The 17,466-nt window shown below is 51.8% G+C and overlaps 1 protein-coding gene across 6 annotated transcripts in view; it reads right to left on the bottom strand.

Annotated features, from left to right (window-relative positions):
* ralyl (RALY RNA binding protein like) overlaps positions 1-17,265 on the bottom strand; it is a 61,880-nt gene extending 44,615 nt beyond the window's left edge. For 2 of the 6 annotated variants that reach the window (XM_074693780.1, XM_074693782.1), the window contains exons 1-2: positions 16,869-17,265; positions 16,393-16,433 (exon numbers count right to left, since the gene is read on the bottom strand). In XM_074693780.1, the coding sequence (XP_074549881.1) occupies positions 16,393-16,404 (12 nt within the window). In that variant the 5' untranslated portion in view covers positions 16,405-16,433; positions 16,869-17,265. Of the gene's footprint in view, positions 1-2,182; positions 2,205-16,194; positions 16,366-16,392; positions 16,434-16,868 lie in introns of those variants that run through there. The other 4 variants (XM_074693785.1, XM_074693783.1, XM_074693784.1 and 1 more) reach the window with 4 other exon arrangements.
* Between the last annotated feature and the right edge of the window lie 201 nt (positions 17,266-17,466).

The following is a 17,466-nucleotide window of genomic DNA, read 5'->3' as shown; positions in this document are numbered from 1 at the left end:
GTTCAGACCCATTCAGGTGGGACAAGGCTCCACACACACAGCCAAAGAAAAATGAGGGTCGTGGTGAAGGAGATAGCGGCCTCCTGATAATCCTCCGCTCTGAGCTGGCGTCTGTGGAAACACGGCTGGGCCGGCGTGTGGAAACACGGCTGGGCCGGCGTGTGGAAACACGGCTGGGCCGGCGTGTGGAAACACGGCTGGGCCGGCGTGTGGAAACACGGCTGGGCCAGCGTGTGGAAACACGGTTGGGCCAGTGTCTGTGGAAACACGGCTGAGCCGGCGTGTGGAAACACGGCTGGGCCGGCGGGTGGAAACACGGCTGGGCCGGCGGGTGGAAACACGGCTGGGCCAGTGTCTGTGGAAACATGGCTGGGCCAGCGTGTGGAAACACGGTTGGGCCAGTGTCTGTGGAAACACGGTTGGGCCAGTGTCTGTGGAAACATGGCTGGGCCGGCGTCTGTGGAAACACGGTTGGGCCGGCGGGTGGAAACGTGGCTGGGCCGGCGGGTGGAAACATGGCTGGGCCGGCGTCTGTGGAAACACGGCTGGGCCAGTGTCTGTGGAAACATGGTTGGGCCGGCGGGTGGAAACGTGGCTGGGCCGGCGGGTGGAAACATGGCTGGGTCGGCGTCTGTGGAAACACGGCTGGGCCGGCGTGTGGAAACATGGCTGACTCTGGATTCTTTCTGGTTCTTTCTGGTTTTGTGTGGTTCTGTGTGGTTCTGTGTGGTTCTGGGAACAGCTGTCTGTCTGTACTCACCTTAAAGTTTAGCAAACAGCTCTGGACAGTCAGTGAGAGGAAGGAGCGCAGTGTTGCTCCTCTTTGACACACTCTCAGCTGCTTTCTACCTCCTTCCTCCTCTCTCCTCCTGTCCTCCTCTCTCCTCCTGTCCTCTCTCCTCCTGTCCTCCTCTCTCCTCCTGTCCTCTCTCCTCCTGTCCTCCTCTCTCCTCCTGTCCTCCTCTCTCCTCCTGTCCTCCTCTCTCCTCCTGTCCTCCTCTCTCCTCCTGTCCTTCTTGTTTGCAGCTCAGACGCTGAACACATTTTTCAGCCTCATCCTGACGCTGAGCTTTGTTTTTTTGCCGCTAATGGGAGATCATAATGGGAGGTTTGGATTACACGTGTGTGTGTGTGTGTGTGTGTGTGTGTGTGTGTGTGTGTGTGTGTGTGTGTGTGTGTGTGTGTGTGTGTGTGTTTGTGTGTGTGTGTGTGTGTGTGTGTGTGTGTGTGTGTGTGTGTGTGTTTGTGAACAGATCCAAAGGGAAACCAGGTCATCTTTGAATGTTTGAAAAACAGTTTCAGAGTCTGAACACGGGAAGAATCTGTGATCGAACTCACTGAGTCTGTGACTCACGGCGAGCTCCAGGAGGAAACACCTCACGAGGCTTCGTGTGCCCTGACCAGAGGGGGAAAGACTACGAAGATTTGTACTGGACTACAACCCCAAGTACTGCTGTTTAAGTACTACTGAAGTAAAAGTACAAAGTACTCTCCTCAGGATCTACTCAACACAGTCAACTATCAAAGACAGGAACATCTAACCACGGACCGTCGGACAGCTTTATTGGCTCCACTCCACAGACTGAAGGTTTGATCATGGATCCAGACACTGAGCGCGCTCAGTGGAGACGTGTGATTTTAAAGGGATGAAGTAGATTAACCTCATATGAGTAAAATTACACTCTTGTAATCGACTTGATCACAGTAACCTGAGTATTTGTAAGTCGTTCCCTCCAGGCCCAGCGTGGAGACACCGCTCTGAGGTTTCTAAAGGAGCAGACTCCTGCTCCTCCTCTTCCTCCTCCTCCTCCTGCTCCTCCTGCTCCTCCTCCTCCTCCTCCTGTCGACTCCTGAAGAAGTCATCATGGTTTATATCAGCTACACTCGTTTTCTGCTACGAGAACAAAAACCTCTCAACCCAGACGGGGCTGATGAAGTATTTATGGAGCCTGCAAACAACAGGATGTGTAATTATCATCAGACAGCAGAGAACACAATGGCTGCCATCACGCCGCTCCTGTGTCTCCGTCAGTCAACCCGCAAAGGTTAAGTTCCCTCCGTCTCCATTAATTCCTGCTGACCTTTCCCAGGATGACGCCTCAAACGCTGCAGACGTTCCTCCTCAGTCTGAGCACTCATTCAGTCTCTCCAAACACAATCAGAGCACGCCGTCTAAAAATACCTGTGAGTGCAGCACGCTGCGGCGTGGGGCACCGACCAGGAGCCGTCTGCAGACGATGAAACAACCCGACACGTTACCGTGACACCGGCTCAGATCCAAAGCAGAGGGAGAGACTGAAAGCACAACAAGGACACAGAGCAGTATGTGGAGAGTTTACACGGCGTGTTTCTGCTCCTCTAAACGTGTTTATCTCCCACATCAGACGCCCTCATTCAGCACAGCTTGGAAGTCTTCTGCATTTTTCAGCTCGCTGCAGAGCCACGGCGCTGGGAAATGAAGTGCTGCTTGAGATACAAATTTGGACTCTGCAGAAATACCATCTCTGATCAGGACTGTAAATATGCATCGCTGCATATGCAACGACTGCCGGATCCGTCTGTTTGAGGCTCTGTGCCAGCCCATGGTGGGAGGGTCAGAGTCTGAGCGTTACACCAGGCGTGTTAGCAGACCTGCTCCGGGTACTACAACTGATCATCACAGGGACAGAGAAACTTTTCCTTCTGTCTGCATTTCAACCGTGGGCGCTAAAGCAAACTGAACCATCAGGAAATAATCCAGACACTCAGTCTGCATCCGAACAGAAACCTGCAGAGATCTGCTCCTGACGAGGCTTCTACTGATTACTGTAATATATACTGTAATATACCCTCTAACACACACACACACACACACACACACACACACACACACACACACACACACACACACACACACACACACACTGTACGTGGAGATGAAGAGAGGGCCACGCCCAGAAAAACAAACAGGAAGTGTTTGAAGGAGAGTTTGTTTCTAAAGTACGATGGTTGATGTGTTTCTGTCGGTGGGTTAGAGTTAGACTTCAGATCTTCCTCCTCTGTGACCTCACCTTGGTGAAACTTAGTTTCTGACCAATCAGAGTGGAGCGTCGACCACAGCAGCAGACGGTGAGGGATGGTAATCTGAGGTTTCTGACTCTGGATTAGAGCAGCTCTCAGTTATTACTCCCCACAGCTCAGCATGTTAAAGGGCTGTTCCGCTCATTTCTGTGACACTAAAGTTGTGAAGTTTCTCTCAGAGAAATCCTCTCGCGCTGAGTCGCCCCCTGCTGCTTGATTTACATCACTGTCATTTCACTTCCTGCTTCCTGTCTCATGAAATCCTGTTTCTCCTCCTCTGGATACTGAAACCTGTTTTACAAATTAATTAAGGAGCGCTTTTTCTTTAATGCTAAGCTAACATCATTAGCTTAGCACAGAAACCACAGCTAGCTCCACTCCTCCCCATTACTGCACAGTCTCTGCTCCTCCTCCTCCTCCTCCTCCACAGCAGCCGCTGAGCTTTGACAGTTTGTTGGTTCAGTGTGGAGGCTGGAGACGCTGAGGAGAGAGGAGGAGCAGACAGAGAGGAGGAGCAGAGAGAGCAGAGAGGAGCACAGAGGAGCAGAGAGGAGCTGGTGGAGGTTGATTCACAGATGGTAAAGAGAGAAAAGAAGGAGAAGATGAAGTCGTCCCTGAGGAGTCAGACCGTGTCCTCCTCAGAGCTGGTTTCATGTCTCCAGGGAAACACCTGGATCCTGACGCTCTCCACAAACTGATGAATGGCTGCAGCTCCCCACAGCCTCCTCCTCCTCCTCCTCCTCCTCCTCCTCTTCCTCCTCCTCCTCCATATGTCGGGTTAGCTCAGCGCGCTGTTTCTGATAAATTCATTTTGTCTGATGCTCTTAAACACTCTGGACGCGCCTGTCTCCAGTGATGAAGGGATTCCTGTTTCTCCTCCGGGAACAGGAGCTGAGACAGACTGAGACCTGCAGGTCCTCCTTTAAGCTCTCCTCTCTGTTTCAGGCTGGATGATGGGAGGAGGTGAGGGTCTTATCTGTGGACGTGCTGCTCTCTGAGCCTGAATCACAGCGAACACGAGGAGAGGAGGCTCGCCAACAGATAAAGAGGAGGAGACAGACAGCTGGACCATCAGCCGGCAGAGACCTGACAGAGGAATCACTGCATGAACGGACGGAGCAGCGTCAGGAGGCCTGTGGACGGAGGTGAGCAGAGACAGCTGTGGGTGGAGGAGGTGGAGGAGGTGGAGAGGCAGGGATGAGGGCGAAAAGGTGAAGGAACAAAGGAAACAGGAAGTGGAGACGAGAAGTGACTGAGGAGCAAAGGATCTGATTGGTCCGTGTCACTACAGCGTGTGTGACCAGATTTCTGCCAGCAGGGGGCGTCTGCTCAGTGAGGAGCCGCCTGTCAGTCAATCACCCCGACACACACACACACACACAGACACACACACACGCTCACACACACACACACACACACACACGCCCACACACACACACATACACACACACACACACACACACACACACACACACACACACACATACACACACACACACACACACACACACACACACACACACACACACACACACACACACACACACACAGACACACACACACACACACACACACACGCACACACACAGCCCTTAGTTCGTTATTAGCATAACATCATATTAATATCATACATGTACCGTGTATTAAAATCAGATGATGATCTTTATCAGCGTCATATTTCTTCCTGTAACGTCTGATCACAAGCGAACAAACAAAGAGGGGATAAAAAAAGTCAAAGAAATGAAAATAAAAAGCTTTTTTTGCCTTTTGTACTTTTGACTCTCCCTGAAGTTCACCGGGGGATCAGGAGGTGGGAATAAACCGGGGCCTGAGCAGAACAAAACCTCTGATAAGAACTCAGACCTTTCCAAAAGCCTTCTTTAAGCCTGGAGTCTGGTTCCTCTTCCTGGCGTGATGTTTGGGCTCTTTCTGCTCCTATCTGCTCCTCACAGACAAAAATCCTCTTTTCACAGGGAGGAAAAAGTCCTGAGCTGAGATTATAAGCCAGAAGGACCTGAAGTGATGACGTCTGGACGTCTGACGATCTCCTGATGTGTGAGTTTCTCTCTTTTTGGTGTTGGTGGAGCCTCAGAGTTCATGTTTGCTGAATGAAGGTTAAAGTCTAATGTGAGCTTGTCTCTTCTGCCTGTGAAACATGTCCTCACAGCTACGTTACTGCCGGTCTCAGGTTTGACCCTCTGATGGCCTCAGGTTTGACCCTCTGATGGTCTCAGGTTTGTGTGACTCTGATGGTCTCAGGTTTATGTGACTCTGATGGTCTCTGGTCTGACCCTCTGATGGTCTCAGGTTTGTGTGACTCTGATGGTCTCTGGTCTGACCCTCTGATGGTCTCTGGTTTGACCCTCTGATGGTCTCAGGTTTGTGTGACTCTGATGGTCTCTGGTCTGACCCTCTGATGGTCTCTGGTTTGACCCTCTGATGGTCTCAGGTTTATGTGACTCTGATGGTCTCAGGTTTGTGTGACTCTGATGGTCTCTGGTTTGACCCTCTGATGGTCTCTGGTTTGACCCTCTGATGATCTCTGGTTTGACCCTCTGAGGGTCTCTGGTTTGACCCTCTGATGGTCTTTGGTTTGACCCTCTGATGGTCTCTGGTTTGACCCTCTGAGGGTCTCAGGTTTGACCCTCTGATGGTCTCTGGTTTGACCCTCTGATGGTCTCAGGTTTATGTGACTCTGATGGTCTCAGGTTTATGTGACTCTGATGGTCTCTGGTTTGACCCTCTGATGGTCTCTGGTTTGACCCTCTGATGGTCTCTGGTTTGACCCTCTGAGGGTCTCAGGTTTGACCCTCTGATGGCCTCAGGTTTGACCCTCTGATGGTCTCAGGTTTGACCCTCTGATGGTCTCAGGTTTGTGTGACTCTGATGGTCTCTGGTCTGACCCTCTGATGGTCTCAGGTTTGTGTGACTCTGATGGTCTCTGGTCTGACCCTCTGATGGTCTCTGGTTTGACCCTCTGATGGTCTCAGGTTTATGTGACTCTGATGGTCTCAGGTTTGTGTGACTCTGATGGTCTCAGGTTTGTGTGACTCTGATGGTCTCTGGTTTGACCCTCTGATGGTCTCTGGTTTGTCCCTCTGATTGTCTTTGGTTTGACCCTCTGATGGTCTCTGGTTTGACCCTCTGATGGTCTCTGGTTTGACCCTCTGATGGTCTTTGGTTTGACCCTCTGAGGGTCTCAGGTTTGACCCTCTGATGGTCTCTGGTTTGACCCTCTGATGGTCTCAGGTTTATGTGACTCTGATGGTCTCAGGTTTATGTGACTCTGATGGTCTCTGGTTTGACCCTCTGATGGTCTCAGGTTTATGTGACTCTGATGGTCTCAGGTTTATGTGACTCTGATGGTCTCTGGTTTGACCCTCTGATGGTCTCTGGTCTGACCCTCTGAGGGTCTCTGGTCTGACCCTCTGAGGGTCTCTGGTTTGACCTTCTGAGGGTCTCTGGGGTCAGCCCTGAGTGCAGCCTTGTTTGCTGCATCTCTCTGAGGCTGGTTTTGAACCTGTTGAGTGGTTTGTTTTGTATCAGAAGGTGAAATAGTGTTCGGCTTTTATCTGACGCTCTGCAGCTCTGAGCGTTGTTCCTGAGATATTTCAGAGGACGAGGAAAACGAGGCTGTGTGCAGACTGTCAGCTCCAAAAACACTTTCTGACCCCAAAACAATAAGAGCCCAGGTTTTCAGTCTGACTCATGTTTCTGTCAGTCTGCCTAACCCTAACCCGCTGCGTTTGTTTCTGGACGAGCTCCAACTGTTGCTGCACACATCTGTATGATTTCCTGCTCTGGGTGCAGATTAATTAAAACCTCAGATTGCTTTTCAAACGGCCTCAGCTTGGACTGACCTCATTATTTCAGTGATTACGCTCAGTGGGAGGAGACGCCGGCCTCAATGATGAGACTAATGTGGATGAATATTTCAAACCCGTGTCTGCAATTAACGTCATTTCCATACGTAATGTGTCTGCTTGATGACTTAACGAGGTTTGTGTTCCTGAAGGTGTCACTGACAGGTGTGTCTCTGAGGGGGACATGAGGAGGACCTGAAGGTGTCCCCGTTCAGTCAGAAACCAGCTGCAGTACTCAGTCTGGTCTAAGCCTGGTCTGAGCCTGGTCTGAGCCTGGTCTGAGCCTGATCGAGGTCCTGCAGCTCAGTGAGTCTGTACATCCACACCTGACCTAGGCTGTCCACGCTGACCTGTCAGAGAGTCTGATCCAGGAGCTGACAGTCCGAGCAGCTAGCTGCTAACAGCTACAATGAGGAGCTAACAGTTAGCCTGAGTCGTCCTCTCTGCAGCTGTAGCTCAGCGTGTTGTGTAAGTGAAGCCAGCTGTCAGTGTCTCACTTCATGTCTCTAAAACAACAGACGAGGCGTGTGGTGCTGAGCGGAGCAGAGAGGAGGTTTCTCAGTGTTTGGTCTAAAGGAAGTTTTCCGTGCAGAGCTCCTCTCTGTGTCCCAGCCCGTGGTGATGGATGCTGGGAGTGGTGTTAGCAGCTCTCCTCTCAGGCAGGAAAGCTGTGTTTATTAAAACAAAGTGGATGTAAAGTGGAGTCAGATCTGACACGCCGTCGCTCTCTGCTCCAACACGCAGCGAGCGGCGCCTTGATTTCCTCTGGTGTCAAAACCTGGAGCAGAAATCGATACGAGGAATGAAGCCTTATTAACAGACGCGCTGATAGACTGCGGCTCACTGCGAGGAGTCAACGAGCTGATAATGTTTCAGGAGGAGGTTGCTTTGGGTGGATGAGAGGGAAACTAAACCGTGGGACTCCGAGGTTTACCCACAGATTCAGCTCTGAGCGCAGCTACCCACGGCTCATCCTCTAAACTGAGGTCTGCTCCCAGTGCTCCTCTGGACAGGCACCTCCTCTGGACAGGCTCCTCCTCTGGACAGGCACCTCCTCTGGACAGGCACCTCCTCTGGACAGGCTCCTCCTCTGGACAGGCACCTCCTCTGGACAGGCACCTCCTCTGGACAGGCTCCTCCTCTGGACAGGCACCTCCTCTGGACAGGCACCTCCTCTGGACAGGCACCTCCTCTGGACAGACACCTCCTCTGGATAGGCACCTCCTCTGGACAGACACCTCCTCTGGACAGGCACCTCCTCTGGACAGGCTCCTCCTCTGGACAGGCACCTCCTCTGGACAGGCACCTCCTCTGGACAGGCTCCTCCTCCTCTGGACAGGCACCTCCTCTGGACAGGCTCCTCCTCCTCTGGACAGGCTCCTCCTAATCCTAATCTCAGTCTGATGAGCGAGCTAACGGCCATGAAAGAATCTGGACTATAGCTCAGGAGATGGATTCACTTCGTGTCTCAGGGGAGGATCCACTTCCAGGCAGGTCATAAACCCGGGCGCTGACGGTCTGTAACGGTCAGTAAGAAGCTCCTCCTCCAGCAGGTGGAGGAGTCACTGTGAGCTCTGGGTGGAGACAGCTACACCTCCTCACTGTCAGACACCCTGCAGGCTGAGCTCCTCATGAGCTACTGTCAGTAACACATGGTTTGAGAAAGAGCTACACATCTGCACGAAAACTTCAAGTTTCTGAATATTTTGGTGCCTGAAAACAGTTTGAACTTTTTCCTGTTTTTGGGAAAAAAAAAACAAAATCAGAGTGTATGCTGTGTACGTGGAGGACTCTGATCACAGATCTGTTCAGTCTCTGAGCTTTAATTAAGTCAAAAAGGAGCAAAATTCAGATTTTAAGGCTAATCTACATCTAAGAATCCAATAATCTAATAATCCGATCATCCAAACCACCGATAGGTTTAATCTGACACACCTCACCTTCACACAGGTGTGTGGTTTGTCTGGGTCTGTTTGAGTTTGGAGGACATTACTGCTGATGACTTTCTGAGGGGGTAACGAGGTGCACACCCACATGACCATCTGTGATTGGTCCGTTCTCAGTGACAGGAAGAGGATCTGTGATTGGTCCGTTCTCAGTGACAGGAAGAGGATCTGTGATTGGTCCGTTCTCAGTGACAGGAAGAGGATCTGTGATTGGTCCGTTCTCAGTGACAGGAAGAGGATCTGTGATTGGTCCGTTCTCAGCGACAGGAGGAGGATCTGTGATTGGTCCGTTCTCAGTGACAGGAAGAGGATCTGTGATTGTAGGGATCCTCTGAATGATACCTGAAGGAGGTACATGTGAGACGGAGGGAGAAAGAAAGATATTTGAGCACAGAGCCAGCCCGGCTCACACACTCACGGGGATCATGACCTCAATTTTCCGTGTCTGCGGCGAGGAGGGCTCAGGTGCACTCAAGGAGAGACGGCTAGCCGGCGAGCTAGCTATTGAGTTTGTGTACCCCTGAGGGGGAAACATGTCCACGGAGCAAACCTTTAATGTTTCTCTCCACAAACCTTCGCTCAGCGGCGGCGAGGGACAGTTGGTGATGGTGGAAATGTATTCCTCTCCACATCCAAACTGAGTCTGACCCCACAGGAGGCTCTGACCCACTCCAGCAGACCCATGGAGGCACCCAGAGGTTTCCAGACTTTCTTTGTTTGACAGAAACCCTCCCTGACCAGCTGCAGCTCTGTCAGTTATTCTGAATGTGTAAATTTCTACATTTTGACTTGTCACGTCGTACTTTGGGATCCACGGGTTTTGGAGGTTGCTTTCCTGAACAGAGCTGAGGTCAGAGCGCTCCAGGAGACGCTCAGCCGTCCCGTCACGCTCACGAGGAGTGTCAGAACATCCAGACTGTGGATAATCCATCAGTCACGCAGCCACAGGTGTAGCTCTGAGGAGACACAGCACCTGAGCAGGTGGGACACAGCTGAGGCCAGCAGGAGCGCCGAGGGAACAGCTGTGGTTTTAACTGTTGCAGTGTTTGCTCCTGCACCCCGTGCTAAATGAAGAAGCTGCTGTTTGTTCTTCAGCCGGACGTCTTTAAGCTCGCTGCACACTGAGACACAGACACTTCATGAAGGCCACACTCTGACCCACACCTGTCATCGGCTGACCAGCTTTCAGGGTGCTCATGTGACCAGGTGATCAGCTGATCAGGTGTCCCACCTCAACAATCAACGAGACAAATCAGGAAACCACAGCCCGGTCTGATTCAGCCAATCAGACGACGGTAACGATCAGACACTGCTGATATCTGTCCTGATGACGGACCACAGTCTGAGGATGATGATGTCACGTCCTGTCAGGGCTGTTGTGACTTCCTGTTCAGACTCTGTTCCTATCTCATCACTTCCTTCAGAGCTGCAGGCACATGTCCTTCAAAATAAAGCTGCCTTCAAAATAAAAGTGCAGAACAGATTCAGTTCAGGCACCTTTCCAGGGCCCCCTGCTGGGTCTGGTCCACAGAGATCCCTCAGACTGACCTCAGCAGACTGACCTCAGCAGTCTGACCTCAGCAGTCTGACCTCAGCAGACTGACCTCAGCAGACTGACCTCAGCAGACTGACCTCTGCAGACTGACCTCAGCAGTCTGACCTCAGCAGACTGACCTCAGCAGTCTGACCTCAGCAGACCTGACCTCAGCAGACTGACCTCTGCAGAGGTCAGTCTGCAGACTGACCTCAGCAGACTGACCTCAGCAGACTGACCTCAGCAGTCTGACCTCAGCAGACTGACCTCAGCAGACTGACCTCTGCAGAGGTCAGTCTGCAGACTGACCTCAGCAGACTGACCTCAGCAGACTGACCTCAGCAGTCTGACCTCTGCAGACTGACCTCAGCAGACTGACCTCAGCAGACTGACCTCAGCAGACTGACCTCTGCAGACTGACCTCAGCAGTCTGACCTCAGCAGGACTGACCTCAGCAGACTGACCTCTGCAGAGGTCAGTCTGCAGACTGACCTCAGCAGACTGACCTCAGCAGACTGACCTCAGCAGTCTGACCTCAGCAGACTGACCTCAGCAGACTGACCTCTGCAGACTAACCTCAGCAGACTAACCTCAGCAGACTGACCTCAGCAGACTGACCTCAGCAGACTGACCTCCACAGACTGACCTCTGCAGACTGACCTCTGCAGACTGACCTCCACAGACTGACCTCAGCAGTCTGACCTCAGCAGACTGACCTCTGCAGACTGACCTCAGCAGACTGACCTCTGCAGACTGACCTCAGCAGACTAACCTCAGCAGACTAACCTCAGCAGACTGACCTCAGCAGACTGACCTCCACAGACTGACCTCAGCAGACTGATCAGGTGGGAACTCTTTGTGTGGGTCTAAAAGTTGGAAAAAGTTTGTGGATTCTTGTTTGTTAGTCTTGTTTTTTAATCTTGTTTGACTTTGTTGTTTGAGTCAGTTTTGAATCTTTCCCTGAAGTTTTCTCTTCCTGTCTGTTAAAGTGCAGTGAAAAACATTTACTGTAGTTTTTATTGTTATGACTGATTTCTCTGCAGCCTCTGAGCGTGGAGCTGGTGTTAATGAACCAAACTGTAAGGAAAGTGAACTGTGTGTAAAGAGGAAGTGTCCTGTCTGGGCCCGTGGCTCTCTGGGCGGTTGAAGCGGTTGAAGCGGTTTTAGCAGTTGAGCGGTTGGAGCGGTTGGAGCGGTTGAAGCAGTTGAAGCGGTTGAGCTGTTGAAGCGGTTGAAGCGGTTGAAGCGGTTGAAGCGGTTGAAGCGGTTGAAGCGGTTGAAGCGGTTGAAGCGGTTGAAGTGGTTGAAGCGGTTGAAGTGGTTGAGCGGTTGAAGCGGTTGAAGCCGTTGAAGCGGTTGAAGCGGTTGAAGCGGTTGAAGCGATGCTCTTTATCTCAAACTGCTCCAGTAACAGACGCTGGGAGTCCTCCAGTCTGACCCCGCTCTGCAGAAACCGCCTGAATCACCCAGAACATGAAGTCTGAGATCCCCTCACTGACCACACCAACAGCTCAGGAGGAGACAGCAGAGCACTGAAGCAGCTTTTCACAGGGATGAGTCAAAGGTAAAGTGTTTGTCTCCCAGAGGAGGGAGAGCCTCTTCGCTGGAGGAGGAGGAATGACGTGCTCGCCACTTCTAACGTGAAACTGCACGTTTTGCTGAGTCTGCACCCTGAGCCCCCCCACGGTCTGTGAATCTCTGAGCCCCCGTCAAAGACGAACCCTCTGTGGTCTGGATCCTGTTTGTCCTGGAGCTGCTCCAACAGCTGAAACCTGAGCTGAAGCTCCCCACACTCAGAGCAACAAGCTGGCAAACACACGGGATGGTTAATCACCTCCTTAGTGTGTACACGCTGCTCCGGCCTGATGTTTTTATTCATGCTCGCTGAGGTGTATCCATTCAGGAGCGATCATATTTCCTCCTCAGTCTCCTGTGCAGGTCTGGCTCGGCCCTGATAACGGGGAGCCTGCCTGGAGGGGAGACACAGCGCGGCAGGAGGTGATAAAGCTATCATAGAGCTCTGCAGGAGGCATGTCCAGCAGCTGGCAGCCACAGAAACACCTTTCAGAAACACCTTTCAGAAACACCTTTCAGCGAGGGGGCCCCAGACGTGTTGGTGTCAGGGCGCTGGATGGAGGTTTGGATCTCAGACGCTCGGATCAATCAGGATCTGTTAATTTGGAGTAAAACTAACGTGTTATTCACTGCCACAGAAACCACAGTAACCACAGAAACCACAGAAACCACAGAAACCACAGAAACCACAGAGACCCCAGAAACCACAGAAACCACAGAAACCACAGAGACCACAGACACCACAGAAACCACAGAAACCACAGAAACCACAGAAACCACAGAGACCACAGAAACCACAGAGACCACAGAAACCACAGAAACCAGAGTGTGGTGAAGCTGGACTGAACTAAGGGCATGTTCCTCTGTGCGGGGACGGGTCCACACACAGGGTCTGGCCTTAAAGAGGAGAAGCTGTAGTTAGAGGCTGGATCTAAAAGCCTGGAATGATAGGTGGATAACTGAGCCAATCAGGAGAGAGCTCTCTGAGCCTCGTCAGGTCATGTGTGAGCTGTCCATGGTGCTGAATGAGTTTAACACATAGAGTCATCGTTTCACACACACACACACACACACACACACACACACACACACACACACACACACACACACACCACACACACACACACACACACACACACACACACACACACACACACACACACACACACATATAGGTTAACCCTCTCAGATCTCCCTCCGGCTCTGTGTCTGCTCTGTGTCCGCTCTGTGTCTGCTCTGTGTCTGCTCTGTGTCTGCTCTGTGTCTGCTCTGTGTCTGCTCTGTGTCTGCTCTCAGTCTGCTCTGTGTCTGCTCTGTGTCTGCTCTGTGTCTGCTCTGTGTCTGCTCTCAGTCTGCTCTGTGTCTGCTCTCAGTCTGCTCTGTGTCTGCTCTGTGTCTGCTCTGTGTCTGCTCTCAGTCTGCTCTGTGCCTGCTCTGTGTCTGCTCTCAGTCTGCTCTGTGTCTGCTCTGTGTCTGCTCTGTGTCTGCTCTGTGTCTGCTCTGTGTCTGCTCTCAGTCTGCTCTGTGCCTGCTCTGTGTCTGCTCTCAGTCTGCTCTGTGTCTGCTCTGTGTCTGCTCTGTGTCTGCTCTCAGTCTGCTCTGTGTCTGCTCTCAGTCTGCTCTGTGTCTGCTCTGTGTCTGCTCTCAGTCTGCTCTATGTCTGCTCTCAGTCCGCTCTGTGCCTGCTCTGTGTCTGCTCTCAGTCTGCTCTGTGTCTGCTCTGTGTCTGCTCTGTGTCTGCTCTCAGTCTGCTCTGTGTCTGCTCTGTGTCTGCTCTCAGTCTGCTCTATGTCTGCTCTCAGTCCGCTCTGTGTCTGCTCTGTGTCTGCTCTGTGTCTGCTCTGTGTCTGCTCTGTGTCTGCTCTCAGTCAGCTCTGTGTCTGCTCTGTGTCTGCTCTGTGTCTGCTCTCAGTCTGCTCTGTGTCTGCTCTCAGTCTGCTCTGTGTCTGCTCTGTGTCTGCTCTGTGTCTGCTCTGTGTCTGCTCTCAGTCTGCTCTGTGTCTGCTCTGTGTCTGCTCTGTGTCTGCTCTGTGTCTGTGTCTGCTCTCAGTCTGCTCTGTGTCTGCTCTGTGTCTGCTCTGTGTCTGCTCTGTGTCTGCTCTCAGTCTGCTCTGTGTCTGCTCTGTGTCTGCTCTGTGTCTGCTCTGTGTCTGCTCTCAGTCTGCTCTCAGTCTGCTCTCAGTCTGCTCTGTGTCTGCTCTGTGTCTACTCTGTGTCTGCTCTGTGTCAGCTCTGTGTCTGCTCTCAGTCTGCTCTGTGTCTGCTTTGTGTCTGCTCTGTGTCTGCTCTGTGTCTGCTCTGTGTCTGCTCTCAGTCTGCTCTGTGTCTGCTCTGTGTCTACTCTGTGTCTGCTCTGTGTCAGCTCTGTGTCTGCTCTCAGTCTGCTCTGTGTCTGCTCTCAGTCTGCTCTCAGTCAGCTCTGTGTCTGCTCTGTGTCTGCTCTGTGTCTGCTCTCAGTCTGCTCTGTGTCTGCTCTGTGTCTGCTCTGTGTCTGCTCTGTGTCTGCTCTGTGTCTGCTCTCAGTCTGCTCTGTGTCTGCTCTCAGTCTGCTTTCAGTCTGCGTGGACTAAACAGGGAATCAATGAGTGATTACAGCTTTTCGATGCAGTGAAGAATCAAGCGTCTTAATTGCTCTGAAAACGTCCAGTTTGCCTCTGAGTGCAGTATTTATCAATATTCCATTACAACACATTAAACTGCAGATTCTGAGCTGCGTTATCAGCTTGTTTAATGACACTGGGACTTAGCGGTCTAATCCCAGACTTAATGATGCGCTCGGCGTGTTTTATAGGCCTATAACGTTTCACTGACGGACGCTGCGCTCTGTAAAGTGAATACATATGGGTCAGAATGGAGGAAGTTGCTGATGTATGTGCTGCACTCCCTGAAGAAGGATCAAAACAAAGAAAAGTTACAGAGAAATATCTGAAGTGAAGTTTGGAAGACGGCAGAATATCTCTGTAGACCTGAGAGCAGCTCCTTCCTGTCAGACTGAACTCAGGGACAGAGACACACATTAAAACTTCACATGTAGGAACTGAGCAGGCTCTCTGCTCAGCCACATGACTCAGGCATGTTTCCAGCTCCAGCTCCAGCAGTGATAATCTGAAGTTAAAGCTGCCTCTCGCTGGATTAATTCGCTCTAAGTCCTCTCTCAGGCCTGTCAGTGGCTCTATTCATGTCCTCACAATCAGATGCTTCAAATCCAGGAGCATTTCTGAGGGCAGGCCTGCCAAGCCGATCTGAGTTTGTGCAGAAATAAGGAGGGCACTTAGAGCAGCGTGCTGTCACCAAACTGAGGGGATCGGAGCAGCTCTGGGAGCTCTCTCTACCTCTCTCTCTCTCTCTACCTCTCTCTCTCTCTCTGTCTCTCTGTCTCTCTCTCTGTCTCTCTGCCTCTCTCTGTCTCTCTCTCTCTCTCTCTCTGCCTCTCTCTCTGCCCCTCTCTCTCTCTCTCTCTCTGTCTCTCTCTCTCTCTCTCTCTCTCTGCCTCTCTCTCTGCCTCTCTCTCAATCCCTCTCTCTCTCTGTCTCTCTGCCTCTCTCTGTGCCTCTCTCTCTCTCTGCCTCTCTCTCTGCCTCTCTCTCTGCCTCTCTCTGCCTCTCTCTGTCTCTCTCTCTGTCTCTGTGCCTCTCTCTCTCTCTGCCTCTCTCTCTGCCTCTCTCTCTATCCCTCTCTCTCTCTCTGTGTCTCTCTCTCTCTGCCCCTCTCTCTCTCTCTGCCTCTCTCTCTCTGCCTCTCTCTCTCTGCCTCTCTCTCTGCCTCTTTCTCTCTCTTTCTCTCTCTCTCTCTCTCTCTCTCTCTCTGCCCCTCTCAGTCTGGATCCTTGAGTCTGGATCCTTCAGTCTGGATCCTTCAGTCTGAATCCTTCTCTGGATCCTTCTCTGGATCCCAACAGTCAGTCCATCCTTCCTCCACCTGACCGCAGCTGCTCACATTGCTCCTCAGCAGTGAGGCCAGGCGATTGTTGAACTTAAAGGCAAAGAAAACACGGATGGAGAGACGTGAGTCCCGACCCTCCTCCGTCAGATCTGGACCCTGTCTGCTCACTGTGTGTCGGACGGATCGATGGGATCAGGTAACCTTCAGATATCATTGATAGAGAGAGCCTACAGCAGCAATGTGAGCAGCTCAGCGAAATAACAGGTCAGCCACAGGTGCATGTTTCTGTCACCGCATCTTTATTATCAGCACAGAGCTCGTGTTTGATAAATACCTGCTGAGGGGACAGGGCTGCTCATCCTCGGAGGAACAGAAAAGAAAAACGCATTGAACTCCCCAAGAATCAAAACTCCCCTCGTCCACCCAGCATCATCTAGTCAAAAACAAAAAACGATCACATCCAAAAATACTCCACACTGCCAGCAAAAGTATAACGGAATCAAAAAAAGAGAGAAACACAAAAAGCACAAACCTGTGAGCTCATCTGCAAGAAAAGAGTCAGGTTCAAACGTCCTGAAAAAGGAGAAAAGAGGAGCAAAGTAAAGGGCTGGATCGGTCAGAGTCCACCGACACAGCAAAATCACAAAACTCCAAGGCAACAAACCACACTGCAAAATGCAAACCAAAGCATAGCAACAGCAAAAGTGGACAGAAAAGCAAAAACAAAAAGGTTTCAAAACCAACAATAAATGTTTGAAAAATCTCAACACTGACGAAAGCTGCTGGGCTCCGACCTCCAAACAAACTGCAAACAAGTCAAGACCACCTCTCTGTCCCCGGCTCTGAGCACCAGAATCACTGCATGCTAAAAACTTGAAGCCTGGATGTGAAAAACGCTCCACACCAGCACCTCACTGCTCAATTCAACACCAGCCACAGGAGGAAAAACAAAAAGGGGCAATGAAAAAGACAAAAACGCCAACAAAAAGCCAGGGGAAGGGTACTCACCGAGCGGGAGTAAAATGTTGCAATAAAAATGTGAAATGGCTCAAAATACAGTATGGCGGTGTGAGCCCAAACGCTGTGCCTTTCTCTAGAGCTCCGGATCAGTCATGTGACTCACTCAGCCCCAGCAATGAGAGACCAGTGTCGAACAGCTGATGCTGAATGCTCCCCTAACGGCTCGGCTCTGTCCAAAGTAAAAAGAGGTAGTCCTTCTCATCCCACAGCCACGACTGAGCCGCTCCTGTCCCCGTCCCCTCCGCTCGCTCCTGCTCCAGCCGCGCGTCAACGATGCAAAGCTCGATCCGGCGTCAGCAGCCACTCATGCTCCGGTTTCATTCAGGAGAGGAGCGGAAAGAGGCTCAGGCTCTCATTCCCCGCACGTCCCTGCTCTGCTCTGAGCTGCGAGGAGGAGAGGGGAGAGGAGGAGGAGAGGAGAGAGGGGGAGAGGAGAGAGGGGGGGGAGAGGGGAGAGAGGAGGAGGAGAGGAGGAGGAGAGGGGAGAGGAGGAGAGGGGAGAGGGGGAGAGGAGGAGGAGAGGAGGAGGAGAGGGGAGAGAGGGGAGAGGAGAGAGGGGGAGAGGAGGAGAGAGGAGAGAGGAGAG

Source organism: Halichoeres trimaculatus, unplaced genomic scaffold (genome assembly GCF_033239565.1).
Source record: "Halichoeres trimaculatus isolate MK-OKI-2021-1 unplaced genomic scaffold, fHalTri1.1 fHalTri1_scaffold_18, whole genome shotgun sequence".
Classification (NCBI taxonomy): Eukaryota; Metazoa; Chordata; class Actinopteri; order Labriformes; family Labridae; genus Halichoeres; species Halichoeres trimaculatus.
Note: the sequence above shows the minus strand (reverse complement) of the source record. Positions and strands in the feature narration are given on the sequence as shown.